At 48.7% G+C, this 18,951-nt stretch overlaps 1 protein-coding gene across 1 annotated transcript in view; it reads left to right on the top strand.

The window, feature by feature from the left end:
• The window catches only part of LOC139278130 (dynein axonemal heavy chain 3-like), a 485,560-nt gene that overhangs the window by 371,407 nt on the left and 95,202 nt on the right, over window positions 1–18,951 (top strand). Inside the window, exons 44-46 of the mRNA XM_070896786.1 lie at window positions 7,577–7,684; window positions 10,838–11,002; window positions 13,745–13,929. Of these exons, the coding sequence (XP_070752887.1) occupies window positions 7,577–7,684; window positions 10,838–11,002; window positions 13,745–13,929 (458 nt within the window). The remainder of the gene's footprint in view (window positions 1–7,576; window positions 7,685–10,837; window positions 11,003–13,744; window positions 13,930–18,951) is intronic.

The raw sequence follows: 18,951 nt of genomic DNA, 5'->3' as shown, positions 1-18,951 counted from the left end.
TTGTAACTGTTTTCAAATTTTTGTAAGTGATGTAAATTGACAAATTTAAAAGTTTGTAAGTGATCTTAACTGAAAACTTTAAAGTTTGATACAAGAATACTTTTATTAAAGTTAAGTTAAGTACAAACAAGTGTTAAACTTCTGAATAAAATATATTTTTAATTATAACTGAATCATTTCCATTATTTGTTCCATTAACATAACACAACATTACGGAACATGTCCAAACAGTAAACATGGTCCATTTGGAATAGTTGCTGCTGAGCCTTCAGGCAGCAAAGTGTTCACGGATGAGCTGCTGGCGCAAGGCTCGAGCAATCGTTAAAGGAGCACGACGGCCTGCCCTCCGCCGTCGTACTTCGGGTTCAGGTAGTTGCAAGACTTCCTCTTCCTCCTCGTCATCTGCATCTTCCTCCTCATTATCAGCCACTCTCACCTCAGGTGGGTCTTCAACTACCAGCTGCTGCTGCCTCATGATTGCTAAGTTATGCAGCATGCAGCACACAACAGTGAACTGACCGACAATCTCAGGGGAGTATTGCATGTAGCCTCCAGAATGGTCCAGACATCGGAAACACTGCTTCAAGATGCCAATGGTCCTCTCTGTTATGCTGCGCGTCGCAATGTGCGACATGTTGTATTCCCGGTCAGCTTCCGTCCGGGTTACGTGTAGGGGCATCATGAGCCAGGTGGCGAGGCCGTATCCTTTGTCTCCCAGCAGCCAGCTCTGCCTTTCTGGCTGCTGCTGAAACATGGCAGATATAGCGCTCCCGCGTAGGATGAATACATCATGGGTGCTCCCAGGGTATCTTACATCAACTGATATGATGCGATATATGTCGTCACAGACGAGCTGCAACTTCACAGAGTGGAAGCCTTTTCTGTTCCTGTACATCTCAGAATCCTCCAAAGATGCTCTCAAGGCAATGTGGGTACAATCATTGCAGCCCTGTACCTTTGGGAAGCCAGCAATTCTGGAGAAGCCCACAGCCCTGTCATGCATTGCCTGGGCAGTCATGGGGAACTTTACGTAGTCATTCCTCTGGGCATATAGTGCAGCAGTCACTTTCCGAATGCAGATATGTGTTGCATGTTGAGAAATGGTGCACACATCCCCAGTTGTAGCCTGGAATGATCCAGGTGCATAGAACGAAAGTGCAGCTGTAACCTTTACTTCAACTGACAAAGCAGTCCTCTTGATGCTTCTAGGGTGCAGGTCTGCTTTTACTAACTCACAGATCTCGGTTACAACTTCTTTGCGGAAACACAGCCTTCGCACACAGTCTGCATCACTCAGGTGCAAGTACGATCGCCTGTCTCGATATACCCGACGTAGGTAAGGCCTCCTGCCCATCACCCTACATGCTCTGAGGTTCCTCATGCGATGATGTCTAATCAATCTTCTCCTCCGCAGCACCATCTTGCAGAAGCCTTGCACGAGGTATGGCATTGTCAATATTGCCCCCATAATTAAATTGTATCTTTGCAAGATGCTCAGAACAGCAGGACAAAGCACTCACACCTTCTTTCCTCTCTCTCTCTCCAAGGTGGATGCCCTAGTATGGATCACACCCTGGTCTGCGCATGCGCAATAGACTTGTTCAGAACGGGAAGCTAGGCATTTAATGAAGACATTTGGGGCAACAAAGTCTAATGCAATTCTTTAATTTTAGATTTTTTTCAAAATACCAGCCCACCACCGACTGAACATTTCCATATCGGGCTCGAGTGTCGGCCGGCCGAATCATTCCCTCGCCCGGACACAGGGGCTCAGCATCCACTCCCCGCTGCACCCCCCCAAACTCCCGGGCTTCTTTTGAAGCTGCTGTATAGTCTAAGGGTTCTTATCCCTTCAGTTCGGTTTCCACCCCCCACCCCATCCACCCCCGGGCTTCTTTTAAAGCCTAGCCCCAAGCCCCTGTGTCTGGGTGAGGAACGATTCTGCCGGCCGACGCTCTGACCCTCAAGCCTGGTGAGGAGACGTTCGGTGGTGGTGTGGCACTTTGAAAAAAAATCAAAAGTAAAGAATTGCATTAGACTTCCATTTTCTCCCTTTTGATATTGAAACAATTAAGCTTCATGATGCATATTTATGTCTTCTTGACTCCCTCCAAAACTTCACCGAAAAACACTGGCGTCTTTCTGTGCCAATTTTTTTATGTCAGCTGGTTTTTCTTAAGTGCACAGAAGGCTTTTTGGGGGTGGTCACATACGCCATCCTAGGAAAAATGTAAGTTGGCCAAACTTGCTTAAATGTAAAAAACTGGCACAGATATCAGGTTATGAAAATTAAAAAAGTCAAAGAATAAGGAAAAGGCAATAGAGCAGGGTAGCGCTGGGGAAAATGAAAACCAGAGCATGACAGGAAGGGACAGAATGTATAAACATAAAGGTGAATCAAAAAGTGGGGTAAAAATGGTAAAAAAAACAAATTTAAAAGCTCTTTATCTGAATGCACGCAGCATTCATAACAAGATAGATGAGTTGACGGCACAAATAGATACAAATGGGTATGATCTGATAGCCATTACAGAGACGTGGTTGCAAGGTGACCAAGGCTGGGAACTAAATATTCAGGGGTATTTGACAATTTGGAAGGACAGACAGAAAGGAAAAGGAGGTGGGGTAGCTCTGTTGATAAAGGATGAGATCAGTGCGTTAGTGAGAAACGATATTGGCTCAGAAGATCAAGATGTTGAATCAGTTTGAGTGGAGATATGGAATAATAAGGGGAAAAAGTTGCTGGTGGGTGTAGTCTATAGGCCCCCTAACAGTAGCGACACTGTTGGACGGAGTATAAATCAAGAAATAATGGAGGCTTATAATAAAGGAACAGCAATAATCATGGCCGATTTTAACCTCCATATTGATTGGACAAAGCAGATTGGCCAGAGTAGCCTTGAAGAAGAGTTCATAGAGTGTATCGGGATAGTTTCCTTGAACAGTACGTTGCGGAACCATCCAGGGAGCAGGCAATCTTAGATCTGGTACGGTGCAATGAGAAGGGATTAATAAATGATCTCGTAGTAAAGATCCTCTAGAAATGAGTGACCATAACATGGTTGAATTTCAAATTCAGTTGGATGATGAGAAAGTTGGATCTCAAACCAGTGTCCTCAGCTTAAATAAAGGAGTCTACAAAGGTATGAGGGCAGAGTTGGCTAAAGTGGACTTGGAAAATAGATTAAAGTATGGGACAGTTGATGAGCAGTGGCAGACATTTAAGGTGATATTTCATAACTTGTAACAAAACTATCCCAATGAGAAGGAAAGACTGTAAGAGAAGGGATAACCATCTGTGGCTAACTAAGGAAATAAAGGATGGTATCAAATTGAAAAAAAGGGCATACAATGTGGCCAAGACTAGCGGGAAGCCAGAGGATTGGGAAACTTTTAAAAGCCAGCAAAGAATGACTAAAAAAATGATAAAGAGAGGGAAGATAGATTTTGAAAGTAAACTAGCACAAAATATAAAAACAGATAGTAAGAGTTTCTATAGATACATAAAAAGGAAAAGAGTAGCTAAAGTAAATGTTGGTCCCCTAGAGGATGAGACTGGGGAATGAATAATTGAGAACAGGGAAATGGCAGAGACTTTGAACAAATATTTTGTATTGGTCTTAATGGTAGAAGTCACTAAAAACATCCCAATAGTGGATAATCAAGAGACAGTAGGGAGAGAGGAACTTAATATAATCACAATCACTAAGGAAGTAGTACTTGGTAAAATAATGGGACTAAAGGCGGACAAGTCCCCTGGACCTGATGGCTTGCATCCTAAGGTCTTAAAAGAAGTGGCTGCAGAGATAGTGGAATCATTGGTTGTAATCTACCAAAATTCCCTGGATTCTGGGGTGGTCCCAGCGGATTGGAAAACCACAAATGTAACGTTCCTATTTAAAAAAGGAGGCAGACCAAAAGCAGGAAACTTTAGACCAGTTAGCCTAACATCTGTAGTTGGGAAAATGCTGGAGTCCATTATTAAGGAAGTAGTAGCAGGACATTTGGAAAAGCATAATTCAATCAAGCAGAGTTAGCATGATTTTATGAAAGGGAAATCATGTTTGACAAATTTGCTGGAGTTCTTTGAGGATGTAATGAGCAAGGTGGATAAGTGTGAATCAGTGGATGTGGTGTATTTGGATTTCCAGGAAGGCATTCAATAAGGTGCTATATAAAAGGTTGCTGCACAAGATAAAAGCTCATGGGGTTGAGGGTAATATAAGTATGGAGAGAGGATTGGCTAACTAACAGAAAACAGAGTCGGAATAAATGGGTCATTTTCCGGTTGGAAAACAGTAACTAGTGGGGTGCCGCAGGGATCAGTGCTGGGTCCTCAACTATTTACAATCTATATTAATGATTTGGATGAAGGGACCGAGTGTAATGTAGCCAAGTTTGCTGATGATACAAAGGTGGGTGGGGAAACAAATTGTGAGGAGGACACAAAAAATCTGCAAAGGGATATAGACAGCCTAAGTGAGTGGGCAAACATTTGGCAGATGGAGTATAATGTGGGAAAATGTGAGATTATCCACTTTGGCAGAAATAATAGCAAAGCAAATTATAATTTAAATGGAGAAAAATTGCAAAGTGCTGCAGTACAGAGGGACCTAGGAGTCCTTGTGCACGAAACACAAAAAGTTAGTATGCACGTACAGCAAGTAATCAGGAAGGCAAATGGAATGTTGGCCTTTATTGCAAGGGGGATAGAGTATAAAAGCAGAGAAGTCCTGCTACAACTGTACAGGATATTGGTGAGGCCACACCTGGAGTACTGCGTACTGTTTTGGTCTCCATATTTAAGGAAGGATATACTTGCATTGGAGGCAGTTCAGAGAAGGTTCACTAGGTTGATTCTGGAGATGAGGGGGTTGACTTATGAGGAAAGGTCGAGTAGGTTGGGCCTCTACTCATTGGAATTCAGAAGATTGAGATGTGATTTTATCAAAACATATAAGATTATGAGGGGGCTTGACAAGGTGGATGCAGAGAGGATGTTTCCACTGATGGGGGAGACTAGAACTAGAGGGCATGATCTTAGAATAAGGGGCCGCCCATTTAAAACTGAAATGAGGAGGAATTTCTTTTTTCAGAGGATTGTAAATCTGTGGAATTCGCTGCCTCAGAGAGCTATGGATGCCGGGACATTGAATAAATTTAAGACAGAGATAAACAGCTTCTTAACCAATAAGGAATAAGGGGTTATGGGGAGTGGGCGGGGAAGTGGACCTGAGTCCATGATCGGATCAGCCATGATCGTATTAAATGGTGGAGCAGGCTCGCGGGGCTGTATGGTCTACTCCTGCTCCTATTTCTTATGTTCTTATGTTGCTTCCTATGACGCAAAAAAATACTAACCTAAAAAAATCGTATCTAACTGAGTTACGCTGGCACAGAAACTTTGGGGACTACTTGGATTTTTTAATTGACGCCAAAAAAAGCACCGTATGCCAAAAAAACGGTGCAGATAACTGGGGAAAATTGAGCTCCAGTCTTAGATGATATGCTGTTACATAAGAACAGATTTATTTTTGTTATTTTATATATGTTAAATATATATATTTAGATAAAACTTTTGTCAAAATCTTGGGGAATTTGTGAAGCAGGGCAGTAGTGTTGTTTGGAGTTTCTCTGCAGTACAGACCGAGGAGTTGGGGAATGTACAACTGTGGTGCTATAGTGCCACCACTGGTGTGAGGATGCAATTACAGCATACTAAGTTTATGTCGGCATCCCAGCCCCAGGACATCACTGCAGGAGTTCCTCAGGGCAGTGTCCTAGGCCCAACCATTTCAGCTGCTTCATCAATGACCCTTCCTGCATCATAAGGTCAGATGTGGGGATGTTTGCTAATAATTGCAAAATGTTCAGTTCCATTCGCAACTCCTCAGATAATGAAGCAGTCCGTGGACGACATTCAGGCTTTGGCTGATAAGTGGCAAGTAACATTCGTGCCACACAAGTGCCAGGCAATGACCATCTCCAACAAACGAGAGTCTGACCACCTCCCCTTAACATTCAACGGCATTACCTTCATCACCAAATCCCCCACTGTCAACATCCTGGGGGTCATCATTGACCAAAATTTAATTGGACCAGCTACATTAATACTGTGGCAACAAGAGCAGGTCAGAGGCTGGGTATTCTGCGGCGAGTGTCTCACCACCTGACTCCGCAAAGCCTTTCCACCATCTACAAGGCACAATCCAGGAGTGTGATGGAATACTCTCCACTTGCCTGGATGAGTACAGCTCCAACAACACTCAAGAAGCTCGACACCATCCAGGACAAAGCAGCCCATTTGATTGGCATCCCAGCCACCAACTTAAATATTCACTCCCTCCACCACCGGCGCACTGTGGCTGCAGTGTGTACCATCTACAAGATGCACTGCAGCAACTCGCCAAGGCTTCTTCGACAGCACCCGCCAAACTTGTGACCTCCACCACCTAGAAGGCAAGGGCAGCAGGCGCATGGGAACACCACCACCTGCAAGTCACCATCCTGTCTTGGAAATATATCACCGTTCCTTCATTGTCGCTGGGTCAAAGTCCTGGAACTCCCTCCATAACAGCACTGTGGGAGCTCCTTCACCACAGACTGTAGCGGTTCTCGGTGGTGGCTCACCACCACCTTCTCAAGGGCAATAAATTCTGGCTTTGTCAGCAACGCCCACATCCCATGAATAAATAAAAGAAAAATGTAAAAATATGGAAATATAAAAATAAGAACAAAACATGTGACTTTCAAATGGTGTCTGAATTGTGCTGGTGCACCAATGTCTAACTCTCTCTTTCAGCGTCTAACCCCACTTCACTAGAATTTGGTATCAATGTTCCCTTTAATCTGTGCGGCCTTGCAGCATTCCGGAGGTCCCGCCCAGCCGCTCACCGGCTTCTAAATGGAAAAACCGCGCGCGCAGAAATTTGAAAGAAAAAACATTAGAGGGAACATTGGTATGTATGTGTATCAGGTCTCATATTGTCACACTTCAGAGTGTCAACATTATTTAAAAAAAAGAAAGAAATCTAGTCATTTCCTACTGATTTCTGCTGGCCTCTAATTGACTTAGCCAACTTCAAGTTGAGCTCAGAAACGTAGCTAAATTAAACCTTTAAGGGAAATTGGGTATTCGGCTACATGAGGCTGCACTTGAGCAGTGGGATAATATGTCATCTTCATCATCATCATAGGCAGTCCCTCGAAGCGAGGATGACTTGCTTCCACGCCAAAAAAGGATGAGTTGACAGGTGTTTCAATGAAGGACCCAATATTCCAGATCCTGAACTACATCCTGTAGGGTAGAAGATGTCTGTGCATGGATTTTTTTAACATGTGGTAACCATTGCACACCAGCCACCACACGGGCTTGACAAAGCTAGGTTTTGGTCCACTGGCAAAGATTAACCAGGATGACTGTGGGATAATATGTACACTCTGTGTAACAGGATATAACCCTCCCGGCCGAGCATGCTCTCAATGATCACAACCAGCACCCGATGAGGTCTGTGGCTGGGTTTAGAAATGTGAAACATGGAGAGTTATCTGTCCAACTTTTATCTCCCTTTTTAAGGGAATTAAACCTGAGAAAAAAGTGGATGAAAATGGGAAAAGTTCAGACGATTACTGGCCCTCTGCGAAGAAGATGCTCGGTGATATGAAATTCCTGGAATCACTAAAGGTAAACAGAGATTTGGACCGCGATTTCGGCAACAGTGGTGAGACTGGACCTTGGGGTTCCATCCTGCCCTTTCAACACAATCTTCCCTTCGTGGGGCTTGTCAGGTTCCCTGCGAGGTTCCCGGCTAATGAACAGGAAGCGGGTCTGATGACGTCATTTGATGCCGCGTCATCAACCGGTTTCCTCAAAGGGACACTGGCCAACTTTTTTTTTACATTTGTGTTCTACAGCATTGAGGTGCTGCAAACACTGACAGTCATTGCAGAAAGACACAGGGCTGCACCCAGGCTCTCCCATTACTCCCTCCAGATGCTTATGGAGTCACAGCACACAAGGAATTCCTCTTCCCTTCCAATAGGTGGAAGAGACCTCCCCAGGACACCAACGCAGCTTGGTTGCACATTGCACAGGAGGGCACAAGTAGGGATGTTGTCAGGAGGACCAGGCTGCAGTGGTACAAACCTTTCAATGACCTCAGTAGATCACGAAATGTTACTGAAAGGCCACACTCAACCTCATCCTGCTGTGCCTCTCATCATATCCCCATCATTCTGCCTCCCCTACCCGACTCCTGCACATCCTTACTCACACCAACTGACCTTACACCTCCACCCATCCCTCTCTATCTATCTACGTTATCACATCCCCATCTCACTAGCCACTCCTCACATTTACCCTCATTCTTGTCCAATCATACCAACTAACAACACACAAGGGTAGGCACTTGGGTGTTTTAGTCAATGTTTATGTAGAGTTTCTGCTAATGTGTTGTCAAGCATTGTAATCTTTATTTTGAACACTTTGTGGTGAAAATTCGGCCGCGCTTCAGTTGTGACGTTGTTCCAGGCGGAGCGGTAAATTTTACGCCGTCTGCTGCTGCAAAATGAATCAGCTGGGCCCTGAGTGTGGGGCTGGGCGCTAAGGGAGGCGTTACACACCTCTCTCAGGGCACTAGGTCGGCTGAGCATGGAAAAATCTCGAGCTAAACAGCCGGCCTCGGAGCGCTCTAAGAGAGACCTGGGGAGAAATAACAACCTGAAAAAAATACCAAAAACATTCCCGATACATAGTCCACGCCACCACAACATAAACCGCCCAAAAAATGTTTTAAACCAATCACACTTACCTAAGGTCGGCATTACTTACCTCACTGCAGCCGTTGCAGCTCGGACTGCCCGCAACCACAGGCGTTCCCAGCAGGGGGTGCTACAGAGCACTACGGGTCGGGCGGTAACCAAAAATCGAGCCGGTGTCACAACCAGGGGTGTTGCACACCGGCTCGCCTTTCCTGGGCAGTACTGCTCCGCGCCCCACCGATACCGGCCCCGAATGTCCCGGCGGGGCGCTGGAAGCTGGCCGCCCGTCCGGACGCAACTGCTTTCCGCTGCCATTGCCACTCCCCCGGCAGAAGGTCGAATTGCCATCACTTTGTGTTCTTGGACAGAGTTGTGTGCACCTTTGGTTTAGTAAGTTGTAATTAATGGTCAATGGTGAAAAGTTTGAAAGGAATGGCTTGGGCATTGTAGGGGTGCTTTGGTGCTGGTGTGGGCTGGTGCCAACCTGATGCATCATGTAGCAGCCAGGGTGTACAGCGTGAAGTGAAGTAAATGTGGCCAGGGTTAGACCATCCCTGGCCTTCCTGGCAGCAATGTGGTCAGGTGCTGATGCCCTTTGTCCTGTGCAACATCAGGTGATTGCAGAGAAGGTTGGTGTTGTTGGTGCTGCTGGTGTGCCTGGTGCTGCTGGTGTTGGGGCTGATAGTGGTGGGATTCTGAGAACCAAGGTGAGATTTTTTTAAGGGCACCGATGCTGATGGAATAGATGGCAGGTGAAGTAGGGATGACAGAAGCGATCTGTCATTGGTGAGAGAGGTTGCTCCAAGAGTTCACCACAAACACTTCCAACCTGCATATAGCTCAAAAGTTTCTTCCAAATCCTGAAGGCTTCAGCTTCTGACATTGGAAAGTGAACAGCTGTGAAATGGTAGCTTTTATACCACTTCTGCAGCTGTCAACTAGGCAAAGCAATGGAGAGTCACTGGGAACTCAATGCACTTACCTAGTGTGAAATCCGAGGGATGGCAAACTCATTGAAAACTTGGTAAAATGACAAGCGCTTGGATGAAATCCTTTTAAATGCCTTTAAATTACCTCTTAAGCATCTTGATTGACTGGCCCGCTGCTTGGTGTTGGGTTTGCGATCTGCACACAGACCTGACAGCAGAGAAACTGACACGGAGAGGGGTTCAGAGTGGGATTCCACCCTGATGTCAATCATGGCCATTTGACAGTGGGCCCGCCTCCAAAACCACACTCGTGGTGCTGGGCAGATTCCAGCCTTGGTGTTAGCAGGAAGTGCACCTTTGTTGGCAAGCCAGAAACTGTACAGAATACAAGAGCTTTTCCCCCTTACTTTTTCCACTCACTGAGGTGAGAACTGCCAGTGCTAGGTGTGAGTAATGTATGCTCGCAGGTTTGTAGAGCTGTTGCATTTTTGAAGGGGCTGCTCCTCAAATTCTGGTTGCACTCTGTGCAGAGGGGAGCGGGCAGGTTGGAACGCCTCCTCGCGGGGCTGCTCCTGGGCCTGGCCAAGGTGGCCATTGACCGGTCCAGGCAGTGGGTTGTCGAGGGGGTCATTCAGCCCGACTGCCTGCCTCTCTTCCGCGATTACATCCGAGCCAGGGTGTCCCTGGAGATGGAGCATGCGGTGTCCACCGGTACGCTCGTGGCCTTCCGCGAGAGATGGGCGCCGGAGGGACTGAAGTGCATCATCACCCCCGGCAACCAAATTTTAATTTGATTTAAGTTTGAATTGTTAATTTGTGGGTTCTAGTGCCCTTGCCAAAAGAGGGCATTTGATTTTACGTTCTACCAAAATAGTTGTAGAGCTGTTGAGTTGGGAGTGGCTTAGCCAGTCACGTGATGTTCACAAGACTCAATAAAACTCCAGCCAGTTGGGTTCGGGGGATCCACGATGGGGCAGGTGGTTGTGAGCCTGGTGGATGAACTGGCAATGTGTAGTGTGATTGTTAAACCTTTTACTAATAAACCAACTTGTTCTTAATAGCAATGTGTTGCTATGAATTCGTAAGCAAAGAACCCATGAAGCAAATACATTGCACCATCCATCAATGTTGTGTTGTACTCCCCACAGGATTTTGATAAAGACAATATCCCTCCTAAAGTGACAACCCACATTCGAAGAGATTTTATCAGCAACCCTGAGTTCCAGCCGTCCGTCATTAGGAACATTTCCTCAGCCTGTGAGGGCCTCTGCAGTTGGGTCCGAGCCATTGAAGTCTATGATAAAGTTGCAAAGGTAAACTTAACGCCACGTGGGAGATTGTGAGTTTCATATTGTGTTCTAAGTCAGTCAGGTGAGAGGAAAGGAGCACAATGAGGAAATGTAGCATTTACAGCCCGTCAACCATCGGCATATCAACGTGACTTATTGTACATTGTGTTCACTGGGGGCTGGATATTCGGCTTTGAGGATTCCGGGGCTTTAATGGCGGTGGAGCAGTCCTGATACCGCCTGGAAAACGTTTGCGCCTCAGCAAAATTGGGTGGCTGGGCCCTGAGTGTGGGACAGAGTGCCAAGGCAGCTGTTGTATGCCTGTCTTAGGCCGCTAGGCCAGCTGAGCATGGGAAAATCCCGAGCTAAACAGCCGGCCCAGGAGCGCCCCGAGAGAGGCCTGGGGGAGAAAAAAACCCTGAAAAAAACCCACCAAAAACATTCTCAATACATGGCCCATGCCACCACAACATAAATCACAAGAAAACAATCGCACTTACCTGAGGTGGACATTACTGACCTCACTGCAGCCGCTACAGCTCAGACCGCCCGCTTTCACAGGCGGTCCCAGCAGGGGGCGCTACGGGTCGGGCGGGAGCCAAAAATCGATCCGGTGCTGCAACCAGAGGCTCACCTCTTCTGGGTGGTAATGCTCCGCACCCCCGCCGAAACCGGCGACGAAAGTCCCAGTGAGGTGCTGGAAGCTGGCCGCCTGCCTGGAAGAGCTCACTGCTGGCACTGCTGCCCCTCCCGGACAAAAACAGAGGCGACAAGAAGCTAATAATCCAGCCCCGTGTTTATACCATTTCCAGCCCCAGGGCGGTGGGGGGCGTCTGGTGATGGGGCCGTCTGGTGGTGGGGGGCGTCTGGTGATGGGGCTGTCTGGTGATGGGGCCGTCTGGTGGTGGGGCTGTCTGGTGGTGGGGGTATCGGGTGGTGGGGCCGTCTGGTGGTGGGGGGCGTCTGGTGATGGGGCTGTCTGGTGATGGGGCCGTCTGGTGGTGGGGCTGTCTGGTGGTGGGGGTATCGGGTGGTGGGGCTGTCTGGTGGTGGGGCTGTCTGGTGGTGGGGGTATCGGGTGGTGGGGCTGTCTGGTGGTGGGGGTATCGGGTGATGGGGCCGTCTGGTGGTGGGGGTATCGGGTGGTGGGGGTATCGGGTGATGGGGCCGTCTGGTGGTGGGGCTGTCTGGTGGTGGGGGTATCGGGTGGTGGGGCTGTCTGGTGGTGGGGGTATCGGGTGATGGGGCCGTCTGGTGGTGGGGCTGTCTGGTGGTGGGGGTATCGGGTGATGGGGCCGTCTGGTGGTGGGGCTGTCTGGTGGTGGGGCTGCCTGGTGGTGGGGCTGTCTGGTGGTGGGGCTGTCTGGTGGTGGGGCCGTCTGGTGGTGGGGGTATCGGGTGGTGGGGCTGTCTGGTGGTGGGGCCGTCTGGTGGTGGGGGTATCGGGTGGTGGGGCTGTCTGGTGGTGGGGCTGTCTGGTGGTGGGGGTATCGGGTGATGGGGCCGTCTGGTGGTGGGGCTGTCTGGTGGTGGGGCTGTCTGGTGGTGGGGCTGTCTGGTGGTGGGGCTGTCTGGTGGTGGGGCCGTCTGGTGGTGGGGGTATCGGGTGGTGGGGCCGTCTGGTGGTGGGGCCGTCTGGTGGTGGGGCCGTCTGGTGGTGGGGCCGTCTGGTGGTGGGGCCGTCTGGTGGTGGGGCCGTCTGGTGGTGGGGCCGTCTGGTGGTGGGGCCGTCTGGTGGTGGGGCCATCTGGTGGTGGGGCCGTCTGGTGGTGGGGCCGTCTGGTGGTGGGGCCGTCTGGTGATGGGGGTATCGGGTGGTGGGGCTGTCTGGTGGTGGGGCCGTCTGGTGGTGGGGCTGTCTGGTGGTGGGGCTGTCTGGTGGTGGGGGTATCGGGTGGTGGGGCTGTCTGGTGGTGGGGGTATCGGGTGGTGGGGCTGTCTGGTGGTGGGGCTGTCTGGTGGTGGGGGTATCGGGTGGTGGGGCTGTCTGGTGGTGGGGGTATCGGGTGGTGGGGCTGTCTGGTGGTGGGGCTGTCTGGTGGTGGGGGTATCGGGTGGTGGGGCTGTCTGGTGGTGGGGGTATCGGGTGGTGGGGCTGTCTGGTGGTGGGGCTGTCTGGTGGTGGGGGTATCGGGTGGTGGGGCTGTCTGGTGGTGGGGGTATCGGGTGATGGGGCCGTCTGGTGGTGGGGGTATCGGGTGGTGGGGGTATCGGGTGATGGGGCCGTCTGGTGGTGGGGCTGTCTGGTGGTGGGGGTATCGGGTGGTGGGGCTGTCTGGTGGTGGGGGTATCGGGTGATGGGGCCGTCTGGTGGTGGGGCTGTCTGGTGGTGGGGGTATCGGGTGGTGGGGCTGTCTGGTGGTGGGGGTATCGGGTGGTGGGGCTGTCTGGTGGTGGGGCTGTCTGGTGGTGGGGGTATCGGGTGGTGGGGCTGTCTGGTGGTGGGGGTATCGGGTGGTGGGGGTATCGGGTGGTGGGGCTGTCTGGTGGTGGGGCCGTCTGGTGGTGGGGCCGTCTGGTGGTGGGGCCGTCTGGTGATGGGGGTATCGGGTGGTGGGGGTATCGGGTGGTGGGGCTGTCTGGTGGTGGGGCTGTCTGGTGGTGGGGGTATCGGGTGGTGGGGCTGTCTGGTGGTGGGGCTGTCTGGTGGTGGGGCCGTCTGGTGGTGGGGCCGTCTGGTGGTGGGGCCATCTGGTGCTGGGTGCATCTGGTGGTGGGGCTGTCTGGTGGTGGGGCCATCTGGATCAGTGTACATCTCTCTTTCAGATTGTTGCTCCCAAGCGCCAGAAGCTCGCGGAAGCAGAAGAAGAGCTGAAATTCCAAATGGAGAAACTGAACAAGAAGAGGTCCGAGCTGATGGAGATCAGGAGTAAGCTGGAAGTCCTCCAGAACCAGCTATCACAGAAGCTCACCGAGAAGAAGCAGCTGGAAGATAGCATCGAGATGACACAGTGAGTCCCGCTAATCCCTGAACACTATTGTAAGACTTAACTTAATGAAGACAGGTTTTAGCCTGTAAGATTTATCTACACTTAACAGAGTTCAAACTTGTGAGACAAAATAAAACAACAGACACAGACCAAGGATGTTTCTTTTCTCACTCCTTTCCAGGGGGTTATCTTTACTTAAAATAATCAAAGGAAATACAAGCAATTTACGACAGCATCAAAGGCACAATTATACTGCACCAACCTACTCCTATTAATATATTTCTTAACTGTTAAAATTGTCTACCCCTAAGTGATTCAAAGAAACAAAGATACTCACACCAGACCGTGGTCAGCCATTGTAAGACTTAACCCCCTGATTCTCTTGGCAGCTAACCAGGTTGCCAGTTCTCTGGAGTTCAGCAGTCCCCTATCTCACGTGTTACAGCCATTTTATACTTTTTTCTGGCTGCCTGCCCACCCTGTGCGTAATATACTTCTAGCATTGAAACAAAGGACGCTCTCTCACAATGAATAGGTCTTTCATTCTCTTATCTCCTGGACAGTCCTTTTCCACAGTTCCCAGACAAGTCTTTTGCAGCTGTGAAGTGTTAAACTCATGAGAAAGTCTTTTGAATTTGCACAGCCTTGTGGGTCACTAAAAATGGTCAAATCAGTTTCAGCCACCTTGGAGCAGTTTGCAAACACAGTTATTAGCAGAAAGATGAGATGAAAAAAATGCCGTAGTCTTACACCACACACTGGATAATGCTCTGGAGCATCAACGAGCTGCATAGTAATATCTACTGGTGTGTGCAAACACTTAGAAATAAATCAAACCAGCTCTGCTTCTCCTGGGAGTATTGTTTTGTTGCCAAACATTCGAGCCTATTCACCATACTGTTTTGGAGCTCTGATTCATTATCATCCTGAAAGCACCAGACCATTCTGTACCCTCCAGTAGAAATACTTCTCATTAGTTACACTGTCAGCTGAGGTTCAGTCGATAGCACTCTTGCCTCTGAGTCAGAAGGCCATAGGTTCAAGTCCCTCTCCAGGGACTTGAGCCAATAATTTAGGCTGACACTCCAGTGCAATACTGATGCATGAACGATGTACAGAAGACACCTCAAGTCGCTGGAGGTATATCACCAACGATGTCTCCACAAGATCCTGCAAATGCCCTGGGAGGACAGGCGCACCAACATCTGTGTCCTCGTCCAGGCCAACATTCCCAGCATTGAAGCACTGGTGACACTCGATCAACTTCGCTGGGCAGGCCACATAGTTCACATGCCAGACACGAGACTCCCAAAACAAGTGCTCTATGCGGAGTTCCTTCACGGCAAATGAGCCAAAGGTGGGCAGCGGAAACATTTCAATGTCACCCTCAAAGCCTCCCTGATAAAGTGCAACATCACCATTTACACCTGGGAGTCCCTGCCCAAAGACCACCCTAAGTGGAGAAAGTACATCCGGGAGGGCATTGAGCACTTCGAGTCTCAACGCTGAGAGCATGAAGAGGTCAAGCGCAAACAGCGGAAGGAGTGTGCGGCAAACCAGTCCCACCCACCCCTTCCTTCAACGACTATCTGTCCCACCTGTGACAGAGTCTGTGGCTCTCGTATTGGACTGTTCAGCCATCAAAGAACTCACTTCAGGAGTGGAAGCAAGTCTTCCTCGATTCCGAGGGACTGCCTATGATGATGATGATGAATACTGATGGAGTGCCGTCTTTTGGATGAGACGTTATACCAAAGCCCACTCTGGTCTGCCCTCTCAGGTACTGTTTGTGAGAACTTGTATGCCATTTGGCTGCTTCATTTCTGACATCACAACAGCGACTACACTTCAGAAATATTTCATTGGCTGTAAAGCATTTTGAGACGTCCTGAGGTCATGAAAGATGCTATATAAATGCAAGTTTTTCATAATAAACAGGAGCAGGAGTGTAATGTAGCCAAGTGTGCTGATGATACAAAGATGGGTGGGAAAGCAAATTGTGAGGAGAATGCACAAAATCTGCAAAGGGATGTAGACAGGCTCAGTGAGTGGGCAAAAATCTGGCAGATGGAGTATAATATGGGAAAATGTGAGGTTATCCACTTTAGCAGAAATAATAGAAAAACAAATTCTAATTTAAATGGAGAAAAATTGCAAAGTGTTGCAGTACAGAGGGACCTGAGGGTCCTTGTGCATGAAACACAAAATGTTAATATTCAAGTACAGCAAGATCAGGAAGGCAAATGAAATGTTGGCCTTTATTGCAAGGGGGTTACAGTATAATAGCAGGAAAGTCCTGCTACAACTGGACAGGGTATTGGTGAGGCCACACCTGGAGTACTGCGTGCAGTTTTGGTCTCCGTATTTAAGGAATGATATATTTGCATTGGAAGCTGTTCAGAGAAGGTTCATGTTATGTATGTAAACTTGTATATACCTTGTACAGCCACCAGAGGGCTCATCCCCTGGAGCACAGGTACTTAAGGAGGCCTCACAGGCTGTAGAGGCACTCTGGAGACCTGCAATAAAAGACTACGGTCACACTTTATTTTGAGCTCACAGTATCCAGTCAGACTCTTTATTCACATATAACAACTGACGACGAGATACAGATGACGAACCCAACAATGCAGAGAACAGTAGGCATCCTGGAGAAATTCTCAGAGGGAGATGATTGAGAAACCTTCGTGGAGCGACTCGACCAATACTTCGTGGCCAAAGAGCTGGAAGGAGAAGCGAATGCTACCAAACGAAGGGCGATTCTCCTCACCGTCTGCGGGGCACCAACGTATGGCCTCATGAAAAATCTGCTTGCTCCAGCGAAACCCACAGAGAAATTGTACGATGATTTGTGCACACTGGTCCAGGAGCATCTAAACCCGATGGCGAGGTACCGGTTCTACACCTACAAAAGGTCTGAAGGCCAAGAAGTGGCGAGTTATGTCGCCGAGCTAAGATGCCTTGCAGGACATTGCAAATTTGAAGGACATTTGGAGCACATGCTCAGAGACTTTTTCATACTTGGCATTGACCACGAAACCATACTTCACAAACTTTTGACTGTAGAGACCACAACCTTGAATAAGGCCATAGTGATAGCCCAGGCATTCATTGCCAACAGTGACAATACTAAGCAAATCTCTCAGCACACGAGTTCTGCTACAAGTACTGTGAACAAAGTGATGTTGTTTTCAAATCACATAGACGGCAGGCCCCACATGCCTGCAGCTGCACATCCACAGATATATCAGAGTCCGCCATCAAGGGTGATGAATGCAATGCCATTATCACCTTGTTGGCGCTGTGGGGGGTGATCATCATTTCCATTCATGCCGCTTCAAAGGGTACGTTTGAAAGTGCTGTGGAACAATGGGACACCTCCAACGTATGTGCAGGCGAGCTGAAAACCCGGTTAATCCTGCAAACCACCATGTTGCAGAAGAGGACAGATCCACAGCGGATCACGGCGAACCAGAGCCTCAGACCAAGGAGGCAGAGGTATATGAGGTGCACACATTTACCACAAAGTGTCCCCCGATAATGCTGAAGGTTGAATAAAATGGACTCCCAGTGTCAATGGAGCTGGACACGGGCACGAGCCAGTCCATTATGAGTAAAAAGACTTTTGAAAAATTGTGGTGCAGCAAGGCCTCAAGGCCAGTCTTGACTCCGATTCGCATGAAACAGAGAACTTACACAAAGGAATTGACTCCCGTAATCAGCAGTGCTACGATGGAGCGGTGCACAAGTTAACACTCTGGGTGGTAACGGGCGATAGTCCAAGCTGCTCGGCAGGAGCTGGCTGGGAAAGATACGCTCGAACTGGGATGACGTCAGAGTGCTCTTGCCCACTGACGACACTTCGTGTGCCCAGGTCTTAAACAAGTTCCCTTCGCTGTTCGAACCAGGCATCGGGAAGTTCTAAGGAGCAAAAGTGCAGATCCACCTAATTCCGGGGGCGCGACACATCCATCACAAGGCGAGAGCAGTACCGTACATGATAAGAGAAAGGATAGAGATCGAGCTGGACCAGCTGCAATGAGAGGGCATCATTTCGCCGATCGAATTCAACAATTGGGCCAGTCCTATTGTTCCAATCCTCAAGGGAGATGGCACCGTCAGAATCTGTGGTGATTACAAAGTAACTATCAATCGTTTCGCCCTGCAGGTAGTGGGTAAAATGATGGAATCAATTATTAAGGATGTCATAGCAGCGTATTTGGAAAGAGGCGACATAATAGGTCCAAGTCAGCATGGATTTGTGAAAGGGAAATCATGCTTGACAAATCTTCTGGGATTTTTTGAGGATGTTTCCAGTAGAGTGGACAAGGGAGAACCAGTTGATGTGGTGTATTTGGACTTTCAGAAGGCTTTCGACAAGGTCCTACACAAGAGATTAATGTGCAAAGTTAAAGTACATGGGATTGGGGGTAGTGTGCTGATGTGGATTGAGAACTGGTTGGCAGACAGGAAGCAAAGAGTAGGAGTAAATGGGTACTTTGCAGAATGGCAGGCAGTGACTAGTGGGGTACCGCAAGGTTCTGTGCTGGGGCCCCAGCTGTTTACATTGTACATTAATGATTTAGACGAGGGGATTAAATGTAGTAGCTCCAAATTTGCAGATGACACTAAGTTGGGTGGCAGTGTGAGCTGCGAGGAGGATGCTATGAGGCTGCAGAGTGACTTGGATAGGTTAGGTGAGTGGGCAAATGCATGGCAGATGAAGTATAATGTGGATAAATGTGAGGTTATCCACTTTGGTGGTAAAAACAGAGAGACAGACTATTATCTGAATGGTGACAGATTAGGAAAAGGGGAGGTGCAACAAGACCTGGGTGTCATGGTACATCAGTCATTGAAGGTTGGCATGCAGGTACAGCAGGCGGTTGAGAAAGCAAATGGCATGTTGGCCTTCATAGCGAGGGGATTTGAATACAGGGGCAGGGAGGTGTTACTACAGTTGTACAGGGTCTTGGTGTACAGTTTTGGTCTCCTAACTTGAGGAAGGACATTCTTGCTATTGAGGGAGCGCAGCGAAGGTTC

The sequence above is a fragment of the Pristiophorus japonicus genome, chromosome 13, assembly GCF_044704955.1.
Source record: "Pristiophorus japonicus isolate sPriJap1 chromosome 13, sPriJap1.hap1, whole genome shotgun sequence".
NCBI lineage: Eukaryota > Metazoa > Chordata > Chondrichthyes > Pristiophoridae > Pristiophorus > Pristiophorus japonicus.
This window is presented reverse-complemented; position numbering and strand designations above follow the sequence as displayed.